This window comes from Jaculus jaculus, chromosome 6, assembly GCF_020740685.1.
Source record: "Jaculus jaculus isolate mJacJac1 chromosome 6, mJacJac1.mat.Y.cur, whole genome shotgun sequence".
NCBI lineage: Eukaryota > Metazoa > Chordata > Mammalia > Rodentia > Dipodidae > Jaculus > Jaculus jaculus.
The window spans coordinates 65014182-65035047 of record NC_059107.1 but is presented as its reverse complement, the minus strand read 5'-3'; the positions used below and the strand labels follow the sequence as shown (position 1 = coordinate 65035047).

Sequence of the window (20866 nt, the reverse complement as noted above, 5' to 3'; positions counted from 1 at the left end):
CACATCCCACCATTTCTTTCCTTTAGTGGTGCTAGGGATACACTATAAGGCCTCATACATACTAGACAAGTGCTCAACTACTGAGATGTATCTACAGACTTCTTTAAACTTATTATTTTGAGAGAAGTTTCCCCTAATTTTCTGGGGTAGGCCTTGAATTTATTCTGGGGTAGCCCAGCAGAGCCTTGAACTTGTGATCTTCCTGACTTAGCCTCCCAAGTAGCTGGGGTTATAGACCTACCTGTACAATTTTTTTTTTTTAAAAGAGAAACTGATACTCTGTGATGTTAACTGACTCATCAGGCCACTGAGTCATCAGAGGGATAAAAGAACTCCATTTTGAATCCAAGCTGACTTTAAAGTGAAATAGCCTCTCCTTTTCTCTCTCCCTTCATCCAGCTTCACCCTCCTCGTACTTCTACCAGCACTTAGACATGGTGGCCATTTCTGCACTCTAGTATCTCCACAGGAAGAAAGGTTCCCTTCTCCCAGGAAACTACCCTTTACCTGTTTCAGAGTGGCAGCAAGCAGTCCTTCCCTTTAGGAGGGCGCTTGGTTTCTCGTGTCGGCAAATGAAGGTACGGCACCACACACAGTGCTTTCGGAGCTGGCAGCAGCTGCAATGTGGGGAAGACAAGCTGAGTGAGACTGGAAGGACAGCCTGGCCCAGAAGTCCTTCCCACCAGACTTCCCATGGCTCCTCTGGAGTTCAGCCACTGTAGGGAGCTGAGGACCTGGCAGAGTGGTGGCCCTTTGGGAGAGATGCTGACCAACCATTTGCTATGCCCTACTGCTATATCTGTGCTCCAACTTTTCCAGGATAGCTGACGCTAGTTTCTCTGGCTGGCTGAGGGGCTGGCCAGCTCTCCAGCTGCGGTCTCCATGGAAGACCAGTTGAGAAGTCCCACCAATGTAGCAATGGCCTCAGAGCAGACCTGGAGACTTAGATCAGCAGCCTCCTGGGGCTGCCACTTCATCAGGAAGTATAATTCGCAGAGCAGGAAGGCTTAGATGACTGAGCTAATGGAAGAGAGAATGAGTCATGGATCTCAGTGGTGGCACATCCTTCTTTGAAGACTAAAATTTGCTAGTTTTAGAAAATCTTCCTCGGTGGGACCCAGAGCCCAGAGCATAAGGGTTAAGAATGTTAAAGCTCTTGCCTTCCTCTGTGGGCAGGAAGGGCAGATTCCAGAGTTAGCATGAAAAAAAAAAAAGAAAGAAAGAAAAAAGAAAAGAATCAGGGAGCCCAAAAGAACAGCAGGGAAAAAAGATCTAGGAATTCAGTGGGGGGGGGGGGGGCGGAGAGGCCCTCAGGCAACTGCTTTCCTTGGATTGTCCATCAGGCAAGCTTCCAATCCCACTCGGTACAACCTTAACACGCACAGAACTACACACCCACAAAATGGGAGACGTTTCACAGATGACATGAGGAAAGACTGATGAGGAACAGGCAGGTGCTATGCCACTCTTGGTGCCAGGAAGCTGAAGATCCCCTTCCCCAGCACTCCCATCTCTCTATCTTCCCTGCCCTAGGGGATTACTAAGCCCTTGAATCATTGAGCAGCAACTCTAAGCAGCCCTTGAGACCTTCTTTGTCTAACTTGCTCTTGTAACAGGTGGAAATGATAGGCCAGGGCAGTCTGCTGGGCTATCCTAAGTGGAAGAGTCTGGGGGACTAGCTCACCCCATACCAAGGGAACTTAGAAGGCCTTAACTCCAGACCTATCTGCCATGCTTTCTTGCAGCTAGCTAGTCAAACAAGCTTGCTCTGGCTCCTTTCCAGCCAGGAGTTCCCTGGGCCATTGTTCAAGGCCTCTAGCATGAGTACACCCAGACTGTACAAGTTGGCAGAACCCTGGATCCAAGTGGCCAGGAGCCTAGAGAAGGCTGAAGCTTCTTGTCAGGGCCAGGGTGGGAAAAGGACAGAGTAAAGGAAAGAAGAGCTGGCTGCCTCCCTGGAAATAAAAAGTTGTCCAGGTTTCTAGATTATTCCCATTTCCAGATGTTGTAGTCAGGTTTGCATTGTTGGCAGAAATCACCCAACCAAGAACAGCTTTTGGGGAAAAAAAGGGTTTATTTTGGCTTACAGACTCAAGGGGAAGCTCCATGATGGCAGGGAAAACTATGGCATGAAAAGAGGGTGGACATTACCTCCTGGCCAACATCAGGTGGACAATAGCAATAGGAGAGTGTGCCAAACACTGGTAAGGAGACACTGGCTATAATACCCATTAAGCCCATTCCCAACAATACACTATCTCCAAGAGGCATTAATTCCAAAATCTCCATCAGCTGGGGACCTAGCATTCGGAACACCTAAGTTTATGGGGGACACCTGAATCAAACCACTGCACCAGATAATTTGGCAAAAGTGGCTTTGAGTCTCTCTAGGGAGGGCCATGGCCATATGGGAATGTGGTCCTGTTTCTAAGGATCTAGGACCTTCCTGGTCACAGAAATAGGACCATGGAGATGAGGCAAGTGGTCCCTAGAGGTCTGGTCCAAAGGGGTTCACTGAACACCCAAGGAAGGTCTTTGTCTTTGAGGGGTGACACTTGGGCAGTCCTGCTTATTCACTTCCTGCAAACATGCACTCCCTGAATCCACAGTGGAGTGGGTCCTGCTTAGGGAGGAAGGGCAGGCCAGTTAAGTTCCAACATCATCCCTCCTCACTCAGTGCTTACTGGGTCCAGGGGAAGGATGCCATTAGCCACAAACTGGGGTCTCTAAGGGCACCTCATTTATTCCAGAACCAGAGGCCTGTGCTTCAGATGCCCCAACAGCAATAAACCACTCATCAGAGTCTCTTGTTTGAGTGAAGCCTAGTCAGCCTGGCAGGGTGAACTTCTGGCTTTGTCAATTCACATCCAGGAGCTCACTGTCAATGGACACTGTGCTAACTGAACCCCTGTAGTTGTTTGTGAACTCTGAGAGATCCTCAGAGGGCTTGGTCTGTGACTTAGACTTCAGCTATTTCATGTAGTAAGTTAGCTGCTAGGAATACAATACTATGTTTTCAGGGGCTAGAACTGTGCCCAGCAGGCCAGTGGGTAGCTATGGTAAGCAAACAGAATCAAGACACTCCTGAAAATCTCCCTTGGCCTGGGGCTCAGAACATCTTACTGGAAGATGAGGGTGGGTAGTGGTGGACAAATGGGAAAGGCTGTGTAGGGTGATGGTCACCAGCCTGCAGGTACAGCAGCGGTGGCTTTTGATGTGACTTTAGAATTTTCCAATATCTTCTGCAAGGATGAAGTTGTTTCCAGCTTTCTCTGGAGCTCCTGCCAAGTTCATCAGTATGTACAAACAGTCCAAGGGTAAAGATTTGATTTCACTCACAGCTGGGGACCTGCCTAGATGCTCCAGACCTTTGGACAGCTTGGCTGTCACACTGAACCAGAGGTATCAGAGTTCCTCTTGGTTCTGCTGACACTACTCTGATATAGTAACTTGCTGTGCTGTGGTGGCCCTGTTGTGTGGCCATGCTGCAGATATCCTTGGGAAGGCAGATGGGAAGGGGACTTGAATTCAGGGGCCACAAATACTCACTGTATCAGTACACAGGTGATGATAAGGGCAGCCAGGGCCACGATGGAGACAACCACCAAGGCAGTGATGGCCTGCTTCTTCTGGCTGGCAGCCACCACAGCCAAGAGGTCTGCATGTTCGCAGCGTGCACCCACATAACCAGAGTGGCAGCTGGGGAAGAAAGGAATGTTAGTGCACTCTTGACCAAAGGGTTCTCACTAGCTGTTTAGGGAGGAGCAGGTTTGAGGGACTCCTATAGCCTCTACCTGGTGGGGGGCAAAGGTGTGGGACAGTGATTCCCATTTCTGTATCTTGGTGCTGATTGCTGAGAAAGAAATGGATCCCCAGCTTTCCCAAGATAAGACGCATTGTTAAAGCTTTTTGTGATCATGCTCCTCCACTAACTCCTGGGCATGGGTCTAGTGGCAGTGGCTCTAGGAGAAGAACCTTTTTAAAAAAATTAACTAATTTATTTATTTGAGGAAGAGGCAAATGGAGAGAATGGGAACTCTAGGGCCTCTAGCCACTGCAAACAAACTCCAGATTCATGTGCCCCCTTGTGCATTTGTTTTACATGGGTTCTAGGGAGTCGAACCAGGGTCTTTAGACTTTGCAGGCAAACGCCTTAACTGCTAAGCCATTTCCCCAGCCCTGTTTTTTTTTTTTTTTTTTTTTTTTTTTTTGAGGTAGCCAAAACTGACCTGGAATTCACTATGTAGTCTCAGGCTGGCCATGAATTCATAGGGAACCTCCTATCTGTCTTCTGAGTGCTGGGATTAAAGGTGTGTGCTACCACACCTGGAAAGAACCTTATTTTGACAGATGATAAAAAATATTCAGGTTGGTTTTAAACCAAATGCATATATTTCTGATGAAAGAAAATAGGATAGAGACATAGCATGTGCTTAGCTTTCTGACTTCTTCACCAAATGTCAGGGAGTTCCTGTGTATAGAGATGACACTTCAGTAAAGACGGGCCACAGCCCAGCACCACCATTTGGCCATGGCATCGTTGTGGAAGCCTCCAGGATCCTGTGAACCCTGGTGTCCTCAGTCCAACAAACCCAGCCTACCTTTACATGGTGGGTAATGGCATAAATGTGTGATTATGATGTTGGTGTATGCATCACCAACAGCAGGTGTGGCATTACTGGTCTTGCTGATCTCCTGGCTTCTCTGGCTTAGTCATGACAATGGCAGTCTTATGCCTGGCACAGAGCTGCTCAAGGGATGGTTCTTTATGACAGGCTGGCTGTAAGAAAACACTTGACATTTCTTTCACAGCATTTCCCCACGCCTCTTCTCAAAAGAAAGGCTACTTAGATGATACTCTAGTCCATCTTCCCTTTTTTATCTTTCTGTTTATTTCCTGTGTATGTGTACATGTATGTAGACATATGAAGGGCAGAGGACAGCCTTGGTGTCATCTTTTAAAAATGCTGTCCATCGTTTTTCTATATTTTCACTTACTTATTTGTGAGCAGAGAGAGATAGAAAGAAGAGAGACAGAGAGAATGGGCATGCCAGGGCCTCCAGCTGCTGCAAATGAACTCCAGATGTAGGCACCACTTTGTACTTCTGGCTTTACATAGGTACTGGGGAACTGAACTCAGGTTGTTAGGTTTTGCAGACAAATATCACCTCTGAGCCCAGCTGTCCCACCTTTTAAAAAGAATATTTACTTATTTGAGAGAGAGAGAGAGGAAGAGAGACAGAGACCATATGAATGAATGGGTGTTTCTGGCCACTGCAAACAAACTCCAGACTCATGTGCCACCTTGTGTATCTGGCTTATGTGGATACTGGGGAATAGAACCTGGGTCCTTAGACTTTGTAGGCAAATGCCTTAACTGTTAAGCCATATCTCTAGCCCCCACCTTTTGAAAAATATTTTTGTTTATTTATTTGCAAGGTGGGGGGAGAGAGAGAAGGAAACAGAATGGGTGCACCAGGGCCTTCAGCCACTGCAAACAAACTCCAGACATATCCGCCACCTTGTGCATCTTGCTTATGTGGGTATGGGGAATCGAACCTGGGTCCTCAGGCTTTGCAGGCAAGTACCTAACCACTAAGCAATCTATGCAACCCCTGTCCCACCTCTCTCATTGTCTTGAAGCTTGTCAATTATGCTAGACTGACTGGGCAGAGAGCTTTCCCAGTACTGGGATGACAAGTGCATGCCAGCACATCTGGCATTTTTACATTGGTACCAAGGAGTGAACTCAGGTTCTCATGCTTGTGGGGCAAGCATTTTACCAACTGAGCTGTCTCCATACCCTATCCTCAAGTTCTTATCCTATACCTGCATGTCCCTACTTTCCAGATGGGCCATGTGAACTACGTACGGGCTTTCACTCTGTGTTGTCCCCTTCCTACAGAACCTAAATCCACCTCCTTACCACATAGATCCAGCCAGTTTATGCTGCCTCATGCTTGCCACTTGCTCAGGATTAAATGCATGCTCCATACCTAGCAAGGTGCCTATACTCAGGCCTACCTGATCCCCCTCTATTCGCTCAACTTAATGTTGATTCCTCACTGTCCTCAGATTGCATTCCAATAACCATGCTCTCTAAAAATGTAAACTTCACACACATTTGTCTAGTCACTCGAGCATACATTTTCCCATAGTTCATTTAGCTCTCCTCCCCTTTCCATTTTTGGAAGCCCACAATCCCCATCCATGCCAGTCTTTTCTCCCAGCCTCCTTACTCCTGTAGGAAAGGCCTCACTCTACCTTGCTTCCCAGCTGCTCTTTTTGAGAGGAGGAAAAGGTTGGCGATATGTTTTTTCCCTTTAATTTCCCAATCTTCTAGTATTAGACTCAATTATGCACTTGTTTTAGGCATCCACATAAAAGGGAGAGTCACCTCATCTGGCCACAAGTAAATCATGCCTCACTTGGCTGCAGCCCTGCAGAAATCACCTGGGAAGGAAGCTCCAGCAACTACCAGGACAAAGCCTCCCTCCTGGAGATGCCCACCCATTGGTCTGAGCACTTAGGAGACTCCAGCATGCAGTTAGTCCTTAGGCCAAACTAGCCCAGAATCCAGAACCAAGTTCAAAGCTCACTTAGTTCACCCCCTGCTTTTCCTTTCTCCCTTGCTTCATGTAAGCATTTTCTCAGTGGCTGATTAATGTGTCAAATGCCAGAGAATTGGGAGAAATTGCACCCCCATGAAAAGGGTATTAATGTAGAGTTATTTTATCACAAAAGTGAAAGAAGAAATGTGTATTGGACTAATTCCATGTCCAGAGTGGGACTTGTGAGCCCAGGAGAATTAATTATTATTGAATGCAAACTTCTGGAATGTGGTCTGCTTTTTTCCGATTCTGAAATCTTGCTCAGGTTGTATCCCCATTGCTGTGACTTGTATGTAAAATGCCCCCATAGGTTCATGTGTTCGAGTACTTGGTCCCTACCTGGTGGCACTGTTTGGGAAGGCTGTAAAACCTTCAGGAGGTAGAGCCTTGCTGGAAGACTGGGTCACTGGGGGTTTTATAGGTCAGCTCCACTTCCTGCTCATCCTCTGCTTCCTGACTACTGGATGCCATGTGACCAGCTGAATTCCTGCTCCTGGCACTATACTTCCCCACCATGAGGAACTATTGCTCCCCCCCAAGGTGTAAATTGAGATAAGTTCTTCATTAAATTACTTCTTATCAGGTAGTTGGTCACAGCAATGAGCAAGTATCTAATATACTAATAAACAATGACCATTATCAGAGCAAAAAAAAAGACATGTTAGGGAACGACAGGAAGGAAGGCAGTCTTGGTAGGGTGGCAGCCATCTGAACTGCAGAAAGACCTTTGGAGGCTGCAGGTGGCCAGGCAGGTTGGCTTTGAGGCCTTACCATGTCTGTGGCTAATTAAGGCTGAAAGTTGCTTTGGTGTTTTTCTTAGGATCATCATGGCTATAGGCCCCTGGATTTTAACAAGAAGGATTAAGCTGCCTATGAAATGCCTCTTTCTCCCCATTTTTGGATCACTTTACTCCACCTGGTTCATACCACCCTTTTAATATGTCAAGAAATAGTATTAGGGGTTAGAGAGATGGTTTAGCAGTTAAGCGCTTGAATGTGAAGCCTAAAGACCCTGGTTTGAGGCTCGATTTCCCAGGACCCACGTTAGCCAGATGCACAAGGGGGAGCACGCACCTGGAGTTAGTTTGCAGTGGCTAGAAGCCCTGACATGCATTCTCTCTTTATCTGCTTCTTTCTCTCTCTCTCTGTCACTCTCAAATAAGTAAATAAAAATGAACAACAACAACAACAAGAAATCATATACAACTGTGTTCTTAAAATTTTTGGTTCTTAAGAAAAATTTTCTCTGAAATGTTTCTGAGCGAATTGGAAAGTCTGTAAGCTTTAAGGAAGCAGATAGAAAAAGAAGTCCATATTTTTACTCCTAGCTCAACAATAGCTTCAAATACACACCATTTCATACTGTTTCTTTCTAAATAGCTTTTGTTTTTCTGAAGGTAGGGTCTCACTGTAGCCCAGGCTGACCTGGAACTCACTCTGTAGTCTCATGCTGGCTCAAAATCCTACCTCTGCCTCCTGAATGAAGACACCATCTCACTCCGTGGCCCAGGTGTACTAGAACTTATTATGTATACCAGGCTGGCCTCAAACATGATCCTCCTGTCTTAGTCTTTGGAGTGCTGGGATTACAAGCATCAGTCACTGTGCCTGATTTCTGTTTTAATATAGTTTCAAAGCTTTTATTTTAAGTTACAATTTTCTATCAGTTTCTCATTTAACATCTTCACTATTTTACTTGTCATTAGCAAATTCTGCTGGACTGAGGGTGTAGCTCAGTGGTAAGAGTGCTTGGCTAGCATGTGTAAGGTCCTGAGTCTAATTGCCAGCACTGGAAAACAAACAACCAACCAACCCTCTCCACAAAGACAAAAAAACAAAAACAAGCATTCTGCAAAGTTATTTTAATTGATGCAATAGTGACCTCCACCAACTCTTTAGGGGTTATCTAGTGCGATATCATAACCAAGGCCAGAAGGTTATCTTTGTGCATACATCTGTGTTAGCATTCCAGATTATGTCCTTGGGACAGGGGCTCAAAGGTAGGTACAACATGGCACAGACTGTAGCCAAATTAGTCTGGATACAAAACCCTTTCTGCATCTCCTTTTGTGCAACCTTGAGCCAGTTACTTAACTTTTTGTTCCATAGAATCTGTATCTTCAAAATGCAATAGTCATAGGCTTGCTGGAGAGATGGCTCAGTGGTTAAAGGAGCTTGCTTGCAAAACCTGACAGCCCATCCTGATGCACAAAGTAGCCCATGTGCTTGGAGTTTGTTTACAATGGCAGGAAGTCCTGGTACATCTACACTTACTTTCTGTCTGCCTCTTTCTGTTTTTCTCACAAATAAAATATTTTTAAAAAATGCAATAGTCAGGCTGGAGAGATTACTCAATGGTTAAGGTGCTTGCCTGCAAAGCCTAATGATCCAGGTTTGCTTCCACAGGATCCACATAAGCCAAATGCATAAAGTAGCACAGCCATCTGGAGTTCATTTGCAGCGGCTGGAGGGTCTGGTACACCCATTCTCTCTTTTCTCACAAATAAATATGTTTTACAAATGTGATAGTTAGCTGGACGTGGTGGCACAAGCCTTTAATCTCAGCATTCAGGAGGAAGAGGTAGGAGGATCACTGTGAGTTTGAGGCTACCCTGAGACTAAGTTCAAGGTCAGCCTAGGCTAGAGTGAAACCCTACTTTGTAAACCAAAACCAAACAAACAAAACCCAAAAAACAGTGATAGTCCTAAGACCTTACTACAGTTGTAAAAATTAACTGAATTATTATCTTGTAAAGTGTAATGAACTGCATGCAATGTGAATATGCTAGGATCAGTAATGTGTATTGGACTGACTCTTACTTGAAGTTAAAAAAATTTTTTTATTAAAACAAACAAACTAACTAACAAACTAACAAACAAAACAAACAAAAAAGCCAGACATGGTGGCACACACCTTTAATCCCAGCACTTGGGAGGCAGAGGTAGGAGGATTGCTGTGAGTTTGAGGCCATTCTGAAGCTACATAGTGAATTCCAGATCAGCCTGGGCTGGAGTGAAACCCTACCTCAAAAAACCAAAACAAAATAAAATAATAATAAGGTTTTTATTTATTTATTTATTTGCAAGGAGAGGGAGAATGAAGGGGAGGAAATGGGTATGCCATGGCCTCTTGCCACTACAAACTCCAGATGCATGTGCCACTTTGTGCATCTGACTTTACATGGGTATTAGGGAATTGAACCTGGGTTATCAGGCTTTGCTAGGAAGTGCCTTTAACCACTGAGCCATCCCTTTGGTCTCCTTTTCTTGAACTTTTAAGAAGTGGATTCAAGAGCTGGGGAGAGGGCTTAGCCGTTAAGGCACCTGCTGCGAACCTAAGGACCCAGGTTTGACTCCTCAGAACCCATGTAAGCCAGATGTATATGGTGGCCCATGTGTCTGGAGTTCATTTGCAGTGGCAGGAGGCCTTGGAGTGCCCATTCTCTCTCTCTTTGTAATAAATAAAAAAATAAAGAAAAAACAAGGCTAGAGTGTGGCTCAGTGGTAGAGTGCTGGTCTATCTCGTGAGGCCCTGGGTTTCATCTCCAACATTGCAACAACAAAAAGGACAAATTCACCCAGTCCTCTGTCTCTTCAATGCATGACTGGGAGGACAGGGTCTGATTGGGCTTCGTGGGCAGCTCTGAGTCAAGGGGCTCATGGGACAGCTACAGGTATGTGTTTTCTTTTCTCTCTCTTTCTTTCTTTGGTGCATGTGGTGCATGCATGTGTGTGTGAGGGCATGTCTATGTGCAGAGGCCAGAGCAGGACATCCAATGTCCTCCTTTACAGCACTTTTCTGCCCAATTTCCTTGAGATAGTCTATCACTGAATCTGGAGCTTGCCATTTTTCTAGCTAGACTGGCTTACTAGGGAGCCCCTGTGATCCTTCAATGTCTGTTCTCCTAGTGTTGGGGTTACAAGCATGCATGGTCATGCCTGGCTTTTAATTTGGCTGCTGGGGTCTGAACAAGGTCCTCATGTTTGCACAGGAATCACTCTTACTTGCTGAGCCATCTCCACAACTCCTTAAGTCTGTGTGACCTACAGATCCATGCCTATAGTTGCATTATCCTGTCTGGTATAGAGAAGACAAAAAGAGGACATGGCTTTTTCTCATCTCACCATAGGCATGATGTCATACTAATTATCTTCCTTGTTGCAAGTGCTGGGAAGCTCAAGACACTGCATACAGTGGCTCGTGTGCCAGTGGGAAATTCCCCTCCCCTTATCCTGATCTAATTTCTTGCAGAACTACCTTCCCATACAAGAATGGCAGTCATGGTCAAATCTCTAGGTGTCTAGATGTTAAAAGTCATTGGTGTGTACTATGGCCAGGATGGTGAGGAATGCTTTCCTTGGTTGACAGTGACTTGTATCCAAATTTTCCTGTGGGAGCACTGTCAGGGACTTCAGTCATCAAGAGCATTTAGAACATGTGAGAACTTTGAACAGTTGCCTCTGATTCCTCACAATAGGTGGCTTCCCAACACTCTTCTTTTGTATCAAAGTTCCTGCAGGCAGCAGAGCCACAGCCTGTAGAAGGACTCTGCCTCGTGGAAAGGATAGTCTTGACCTCACATTTCTATAGCTTTGTACATCTTCTCCCTGGTGAGGTGGTGAGGCTTATGCAAAACAGTGGAAGTGTTCAGGTGTACAATCTTGAACTCCTCTGAAGCATAAATGTGTGAGGTTAATTTTCACCTTTGACCATGTCTGACCTTGTTACTGTTTTAATTTGTTTTTCATTCCCTCACTTTATAGTACTGGTCATTTTTGATGTTTTTGGAAACCTAAAGTGTCTTATTCAGCTGGGAGGTCAAGTTTAAGAAGCAGCGCCCACCTTTGAGCCTAAAGCCTCAGTTTGCTGTGCATTTTTCATAAGACAGTGAGAGATGGGGCCATACTTTAAGGTATGTCAGTTTTATTGACCAGAATGCTGTATGTGTGCCTGCGCCCTAAAACTTGGGTGGTTCTTAAGAGTTAAGGACAGAATGTTCTGGCTTCTTCTGCATAGACTGAATTTCTGGTCTGGTGGGAATTAGTAGGAACATTCTTCTAGTTACTATAAATACAAAAAGGTATAAGGCGTGGTCCTGCCTTTCAGAGCTTATGTAGGAGGCACATCTCACCCTGGTTTAATCCTGATAAGTATACATCCTCAGAGTTCTGTGCAGGGGGATGGCACATCATGCATGTCCCCAGTGCCTTGCACTGGCAGAGAAGAAGGGGTAGGGGCTGACCACTCTCAGTCCTCAGAAGTCATCTGGATAGCTGAGGAGACCCAGTGGGCAGGTGTAAGCAGGACAGCAGTGGTTGCCGGTGGTGGGAATCAACATTGGACATTGGTGTTGGGGACGGTGGAAGGCACAGAATTGGAGAGGATAGCCTTGTGGGTTGGTGTGTGGGTGCACCTGAGTTCCAGTGTAGTGCCTTCCTTGGGGGCGCGAGGGGGGGGGGATGCCATCATGGCCACTCTCCTGTTGATTCAAGAAAAGCTGACACCTGTGGGGATATGTGAAACCTACTTTTTTTTTTTTCTGACATAGGGTCTCACTCTTGCCCAGGCATACCTGGAATTCACTATGCCGTCTCAGGGTGGCCTTGAACTCATGGTGATCCTCCTACCTCTGCCTCCCTAGTGCTGGGATTAAAGGCGTGCGCCACAACGCCTGGCTTGAAACTTACTTTTAAACCACCACTGATGATGTAAAGCCAAAGAGTAATGCACGTGCAACATAAGACATGTCTGTAGGCTGAATACTGCTACTGGGCCACTGACAGGAAAGTGGTTTGCATGGCCATGCCTCCTCCACAAGGTCAGCTTTCTGAACTGCCAGAGTGTCTTCGTCTGCTCACTTGGCTTGGAGGATGGGCTTGTGAAGTCCAGTCAGAGGCTGGAGTGTGGAAATGATTCTCACCTTTCTCTGGACGGTTTTCCTGCTCAGGGAGGGGAGCAGGGAGAACACCGCCTTTCTTGCAAACAAAAAAGCCTGGTGACTGGAGGTGAATTTTGTGAGCTAAGACAGAACACCATCTGGGAAGAAGCTGGAAACATGGATTTGGGGACAGAATGATCAGACTGCACCCACCTCTGCCACTGACTGGCTCTGGGACTCTGGACAAGATCCTTACCATCTGAAAGCCTGTTTTCTCACTTCTCTCTCTCTCTTTTTAATGTGTGTGTGCTCATGCATGTGGAGGTCAGAGGACAACACCAGGTATTGTTCCTTACAAATGCTATACACCTCTTCTCCTTTTCTCTCCCTCACCTCTCTTTTCTCTATTATTTTGAAACAGGGTCTCTTACTGGCCAAGAAGTCACCAATTAGGTTAGGCTAGCTGGCAAGTGGGCATCGGGGATCCATTTGTCTCTGCCTTGATAGTGCTGGGATTCCAAGTGTATGCTATCATACCCAACATTTTTATATGAATTCTGGGAATTGAATTCAAGTGCCCATACTTAAGAGGCAAAGCCACTGAACCATTTCCCTTACATCTACAGTAAGGATAACCGTCACCTCTGGAGACAGAGAAGGGGAAATAGATGAGATAGGGTGTGCAGTGCCAGGTACCAACCCAGCCACAGCTGTCATTTGCCACAGCTATTATAAAAGCCATAGTTTTTGTTGAGAACTTACTGTCATTATCAACAGGAATGGTTTATAGTATGATTTGAGAAAGATGACCAGGATCCTAATGGCCAAAAGAGCATGGTACACCAATATTCTGGGTCTTAAGAAGGGCTTGGGACTCAGGCTGGGGTGAATAGGAGAGCAGTTTTCCATTCCCAGTTCTCAGAGGCCTCTAACAGCACATGGTAGTCTTAGTCACACATAGTTATTGGCTGGTTGGTGTGATGATTTAGGGTCCAAGCTGCCAGCTCTATGAAAGCTTACACAAATTCTTGATCTGGTGGACAAGAAACCCTGTTTTTAATCATGTGCTAAAGACTTGTCTTCTGAATCCAAACAGGGTCCTTCTCATACCACCCAGTGTATATGGAGGCCTTGAGAGACTCTGAGCCCACATAGGCATGGGAATGTGCTTCCTGCCTACTGAACAGAGAAGTTTCCAGACACCCAGGCCAAATTACCTTTGGGGCCAATGTTTTTTCCACAGTGACTTGAGTACTCATAAGAAGAGGATCCCCCAGAATGTATCTTAACAAAAATGATAATCATAAATGAAGTTGGTGTCTAGTGTGAGCAACCTCACCGCTTTGTGTTTAGGAGCTGGGGGTAGAGACTCCCATCTGGAAGAGTGTTTAAGTGGTGCAGGAGGAAGGTAGTTGGTATGCTTCCCCTGGCACACACAGCTGCACCCCAGTATGAGGGAAGCCCTCCTACTCCTACCACAGTGACTTTAATAGGCTCTCCTGGCATTTAAAAGCATCATGCTTAAGGGGAACCAGAGCTGAGGTTCTGTTGTGGGGCTTGGCACAGTCTGACCCCTCTGGGGTCATTGTGAGGATTAAAGGAGCCAACACGTAGGTCATATTGGAAACAGTGTCTGGCATGCAGCCAAAGCAAGAAATGCTACTGAGGAGTAACAGTAGTACTGTAGTGCTGTGAGGTGCTTACCTCAACCCTTTTGGACCTGTAAAAATGGCAGTGCATAGGGATCATGGCTTTTTCATCAGAGAATGATTTTGCCTCGCAGGGGATATGTGGCTACAGACACTTTGTAATGTTATGACTTGGTGAAGGGGATGGGAAGTGGTTGGGTGCAACTGTCATACTTTAATGCACAGGTCAGTCCCAAACAAGATTTATCTGGCTCCAGATTTCAGTGGGAGCACAGCTGCATGTAGGTCCACCCTGTAATATTCATTATGGACTGAATGTCTGAAAACAATTCTTTCCAAACTTACAAGGCTTCTCCTGTCTGCAGAATAAAGGCTCACTCCCTGCAGGTCATGACCTCCAACCTTCTCTCCTGCTATGACCATCTGATCTGAAGCAGCAGAAACTAAACACCCCAGGCCTGAGCTCTGTTTGTCCACTACTCTCAGACCTAATTCCAGCCCTGCAGCCTTCCTTCAGGAACTGTCTTCCTCAATCTGCTGCTAGTTACCAGTGGCTCTTAATATTGTGTTCATGAGTCCTGCTCCTACAAGCTTAGAATCTGCCAGTCTGGGTGGGGCTCAGCAATGCTTTATGGAAGCCACTGTGCTGCAACACAGCTCCTTGTTCTGAGACCACAGACATATGTTGACCCTCCATTTACCCCACTGGCTATTTCATAGGCTGGATGAAAAGGATGGAGTGCAGTGGCCTCACTGGAGAGGATCTCATCACTCACACTCACCCAGGTCAGTGCCTTCCTTCTGGGACTCTAAGCAGGGAGCTGAACTGTTCCAGGAGTTGTCAGACTGACGAGATGCTGTTAAAAAACAAAAACAAACAAAAAAAAAAAACCCTCCCAAGTTGCCACTGGTCTCAAGAACTAGGGTTTGGAAACAGGTGTCCAGGTATCTCCTGGCTTGTTGCACTGATCCCCCAATTTACTCAGCTCTAGAGGTCTCAGAAGCCTTCAGTCAGCCTTGTGGAGGCAAAGTGAGATTTGAATGGGGTGCCTGAGCACCCCCTGGAGATGAAGGGACACTTACACACATGCTGGCTTATCTTCCTGCACCAGAAACCTGCAGGTTCCATGGAAGCAGAACTGAGTATGGGAATCTGGACAGTCGTTAAAATGCGACACCACTGCAGCGGCCACGGGTGGGTCTGCTGGAGAGAGGAGAAAATGGGCTCAGTCCAGGCACACTCCCCATGACCCCGCCTCTCCAGACACAGAAGGTAGAGCCACTCATGGCTGGAATGCCTACCCCATCCAGGGCTCCACTATTAGAGCTCTCACTCACTTCCTAACACCCAGTGCAGGACCACACCTCACATGCTTTCTGCTTTCCCCCCTGGTCTGTGTACTATGTGGAGTGAACATGTGTTTACATGTTCCCTATGTGTACATGTGAAGAAGCCAGAGGACAAGTTAGCGTGTTCTTCAATTGATCTTTTGCCTTTTTTCCTTGATACAGTCTCTCACTGAACCTGGAGCTCACTGTCTTTTGGTTAGACTGACTGGCCAATGAGCCCCAGCAATTCTCGTAGTCCCTGTACTGGATTACAAGGCATGTGCTATCAAGCCTAGCTTTTTATATGGGCGCTAGTAATTGAACTCAGGTCCTCATGCTTGTATAAAAAGGGCTTTTACCCATGAACCACCTCTCCAGTCCCATTTTCTGGGCTTTAAAAGAGGGCAGCAAAACAATCTTCCCAAAAGATCAAAGATGATACTAAAGCAATTTCATTAGTTCATAATTTCATTATTTCAACCCAAGTGTTATCCAATTTCACTTCTGCAAAGTTACAGGAATCATATTTTAAAACAACAGCCTTTGTAAAAAATGTTTTCAGGGCTGGAGAGATGGCTAAGCAGTTAAGGTGCTTACCTGCAAAGCTTAATGACCTAGGTTCAACTCCCAAGTACCCACATACAGGCAGATGCACAGTGGTACATGCTCTGGAGTTTATTTGCAGCAGCTGGATGCCCTGATGTGCCCATTCTCTCTCTCACTATCTCTCTTCTATCTATGCTTGCAAACATAAACATATTTTATATTTTAATATTTTTATTTTAATAAAAATATTTTAAAAAACTATTTGTGTTAATAAAAATGTCTTCAGCCAGGTGTGGTGGTACACTCCTGTAGTCCCAGCATTTGGGAGGCCAAGACAAGGAAATCTTAGATGAGCTAATCAGCTAAACTAGCCAAACTGATGAGCCCTGGGTTCATGTGAGAGACCCTGACTCAGTAAATAGGTGATGAGGAAGACTCCTGATGTCAACCTGGGGCCTCCACACATATGCACAACACATGTACATGCACATACATGTGTCCACAGACATATGAACACTCATGCACACCACATACATACACATGAATGAAAAAAAGGCAGAGGCAAATAGAATCCTTGGCATGACAGGCAAGCTCATGCACAGTGGTCTGAAATCTTCCTTTCCCACCTGTTGAAGTTCTTGGTCTCTTAATGGACTTCTACCAAGATGACAGCTCTCCTACCTCCAGTGTCTCTGAGGTCTAAGCCTGGACAAACATGGTTGGGATGTTTCACTGTTGGCTTGCTTAGTCTCCTCCTTATCATTCCAAAATACTAAAGCCTCCCATTGCGTTAGACTGACAGTGGATCATTCTTTTCCCTGTGGATCTTCAGTGAAGTGTATGTAACAGTGCCAGTGGTCCCTTCAGCTACAGCAACAGCGACTGTCACATGTGAGGTTACACAAAGAATCCTAGTGCCAGATGGAGGTGTCAGTGAGGGCTCCTGGCAGCAGGACCCTATAAGCAGTAATGTCAGACAGCTAGACTTCAATGGCCCTGGCCTACACTTGTCAACCATAGTGCCTGGACCCAGGGCTTCCAAATCACTCCTGACAGTGGATGCTGAGGATGCTAACCTAAGGCTGGGAAGGTGGTTACAGTTAGTAGCTCTGGCTTCTCTTGCTCATGGAGTCTACAAAAGGACAAAGGAAGAAAGGTGAAAGAACTAGCAATCAGCATATGGAACTTGACTTTGCTATTCAAATACACGTTTGAGAAGCTCCTAAAAGGCAGATTACACAACCACTGACAAGCACCTAGAGGAGGTCACTTGTCAGGGCTCCCCCAAATGCTATCTAAGAACCAAAAATATCTTCATATCCCTGGTATCTAGTTAGAAAGCCAAGGTTATAGACCACACTCCAGATCTACTAAGTCACCATTTCTGGGGTAGAACCCAGAAATCTGCATGGCAAACTCTCCCACTGATTTTTTATGTTTATGTGTATACTTGTGTGTGTGCACATGTGTGTGTATGAATACATGTGGAGGCTATCAGACCACCTCTGGTATTGTTTAAAGAAATCTTTCCACTTTTTATTTTTGATTCAGGGTCTCTCATTGGCCAGGAGTTCACCAATCAGGCTAGACTGGATAGCCAGCAATCCCCAGAGATCCACCTATCCCTAAACCACCTCTCTAGGGCCGGGATCTCAAGCATACACTAGAATGCCTAGCATTTTTTTCAGCTGCATACAGATATGCATTATTTATTAAGCATTACATAAAGTAATGCATTTTTATATAAAGTATTTTTCTCATTGTTCAATTATCTTGGCATTTTTGAAATTGAAGAGTAAATTTTCATTTGAGCTTTCATTTGGACCTCTCAAACAGTGTTATGGCTATGAGACAGTTACAAATAAAAACAAAGGGCATTCCTATCATCATATTGTGTAAAAATCTTCCATGCCCTTAATCTTCCCCATATGGGCTTAAAATAAGCTTAAAAGTAAAATAATTTATGAGTTTAAAGTTTAAGTGTAGATGAGTGTGGTGAACCGTAACTGTAATCCCAGTTATGCAGGCTGAGGTAGGAGATCAAAAGAGTCCAGTCTTGGGCAGCTTAGTGAAACCCTATCTCAAAATAAATATTTTGGAAAAACAAAACAAAACAAAACAAAACAAAACAAAACAAGGACTGTTGGCCTGGCATTTTATTTATGTATTAGTTATTAGATACAGGGAGGGAGGGGGAGAGGGAAAAAGACAGAGAGAGAGAGATAGGTGCACCAGGGCTCCAGCCACTGCAAACTTCAGACACATGTGCCATGTTGTGCATCTGATTTATGGGTCCTGGAGAACTGAACCTGGGTTCTTTGACTTTGCAGGCAAGCATCTTAACTGCTAAGCCATTTCTCTAGCCCTGGCCTGGCATTTTTATGTGGGCTCTGGGGATTAAACTCAGGTCCTCATACTTGTGAGGTAAGCACTGTACTGATTGAGCTATTTTCCCAGCTATTGATTTTTTTTAATGTTGAATTTGTTGAGTAGAATAGCTCTACAGTTACATTTCCCCACTAGTATGGGAGCTACACTGTCTCATGCACACAGGAGATGAGAGACAAGTCACCTCTTAGAAACATGAAATGGGAGTCATGCAAGGGACCCTTTCTGGAGCTAATCATCTTCTGGATCTTCAAACTCCTTTTTGACACAATATGCCTTAAATCCACTAAGATTCTTTGTGGTAGAGTGTCAGGTCAATGGAAACACACTGAAAGAAAACTGGCTCTGTCTTTTGGGGCCATGTCTCTTCAAAAAGGCCTGATGAGGACAGGCTTGCCATGGTCTTCCTCACTGTGTGATGAGTACTTTGCTTCTTATCACTTGGCCTGTGCTAGTGCTTTCCTAACGTCTACCACAAACTAGGATGCAAGAGAGGCTGGGTCAGAAAAGAGGGGAAGAAGCAGAGCTGAGCAATGAAAGAGGGAATGAGGAGAACAGGGTAAAGGAAGACGAGGGTAGGAGAAGCAGAAAGTAAAGAAGCCAGGCATCTGGTTCATCTACAAAGACATCAAAAAGGCACAGTCACAAACCGCACACACACACACACGTGAATCATAAAAGCACACACCACACATGCACACACGAGAATCTTGAAAGCACACACCACACACTCACACAAGAGAATCATGAATGCACACACCACACACTCACACAAGAGAATCATGAATGCACACACCGCACACTCACACAAGAGAATCATGAATGCACACACCGCACACTCACACAAGAGAATCATGAATGCACACACTGCACACACACACACGAGAATCATGAATGCACAAACTGCACACGCACACATAAGAATCATGAAAGCACACACCGCACACACACATGAGCATCATGAATGCACACACCGCACACACACACACGAGAATCATGAATGCACACACCGCACATGCACACGAGAATCATGAAAGCCCACACTGCACACTCACACATGAGAATCATGAAAGCACACACACATGAGAATCATGAATGCACAAACCGCACACACACACAAGAGAATCATGAATGCACAAACTGCACACGCACACATGAGAATCATGAATGCATACACTGCACACTCACACAAGAGAATCATGAATGTACACACCGCACACTCACACAAGAGAATCATGAATGCACACACCACACAGCACACATGAGAATCATGAAAGCACACACACAAGAGAATCATGAATGCACACACCGCACACTCACACAAGAGAATCATGAATGCACACACTGCACACTGACACAAGAGAATCATGAAAGCACACAGCGCACACTCACACAAGAGAATCATGAATGCACACACCGCACACACACACGAGAATCATGAATGCACACACCACATACACACACACACACACATGAGAATCATGAAAGAACACACTGCACACACACACGAGAATCATGAATGCACACACCATACACACATGAGAATCACGAAAGCACATAACGCACACACACACGAAAATCATGAAAGCACACATCACACATACAAGGAGAATCATGAATACACACACCACACACACGAGAATCATGAAAGCACATAACGCGCACACACACACACACAAGAATCATGAAAGCACACACTGCACACGCACATGAGAATCATGAAAGCACACACCACACACACACACACACGCACATGAGAATCATGAAAGCACATACCACACACACACACGAGAATCATGAAAGCACACACCACACACACACACACATGAGAATAATGAAAGCACACACCATACACACACACACACGAGAATCATGAAAGCACATACCACACACACACACACATGAGAATAATGAAAGCACACACCATACACACACACACACGAGAATCATGAAAGCACACACCACACACACACACACATGAGAATAATGAAAGCACACACCATACACACACACACACGAGAATCATGAAAGCACACACCACACACACACACACATGAGAATAATGAAAGCACACACCATACACACACACACACGAGAATCATGAAAGCACATACCACACACACACACACACGAGAATCATGAAAGCACATACCACACATGCACACATGAGAATCATGAAAGCACACACCACACACACACATGAAAATCATGAAAGCACATACCATGCATGGACACATGAGAATCATGAAAGCACATACCACATGCACACATGAATCATGAAAGCACACACCACACACATGAATCATGAAAGCACATAACTCACGTACACACACATACAGCAAGCTTATGGTTTCTGCTCTCTCTAGATCTGAAGGAGCACTTAGTCCTAGGTTTTTGCACTAGGTTGTCCTAGCCCTGAGCCAGCTCACATGCATGTAAGCATCCAACACCTTTTTGTCCAGG

The 20866-nt window shown here is 45.4% G+C and overlaps 1 protein-coding gene across 1 annotated transcript in view; it reads right to left on the bottom strand.

Annotated features, from left to right (window-relative positions):
- Tgfa (transforming growth factor alpha) overlaps positions 1 to 20866 on the bottom strand; it is a 135630-nt gene that overhangs the window by 3977 nt on the left and 110787 nt on the right. Inside the window, exons 4-6 of the mRNA XM_045153630.1 lie at positions 15224 to 15344; positions 3550 to 3699; positions 508 to 617 (exon numbers count right to left, since the gene is read on the bottom strand). Of these exons, the coding sequence (XP_045009565.1) occupies positions 508 to 617; positions 3550 to 3699; positions 15224 to 15344 (381 nt within the window). The remainder of the gene's footprint in view (positions 1 to 507; positions 618 to 3549; positions 3700 to 15223; positions 15345 to 20866) is intronic.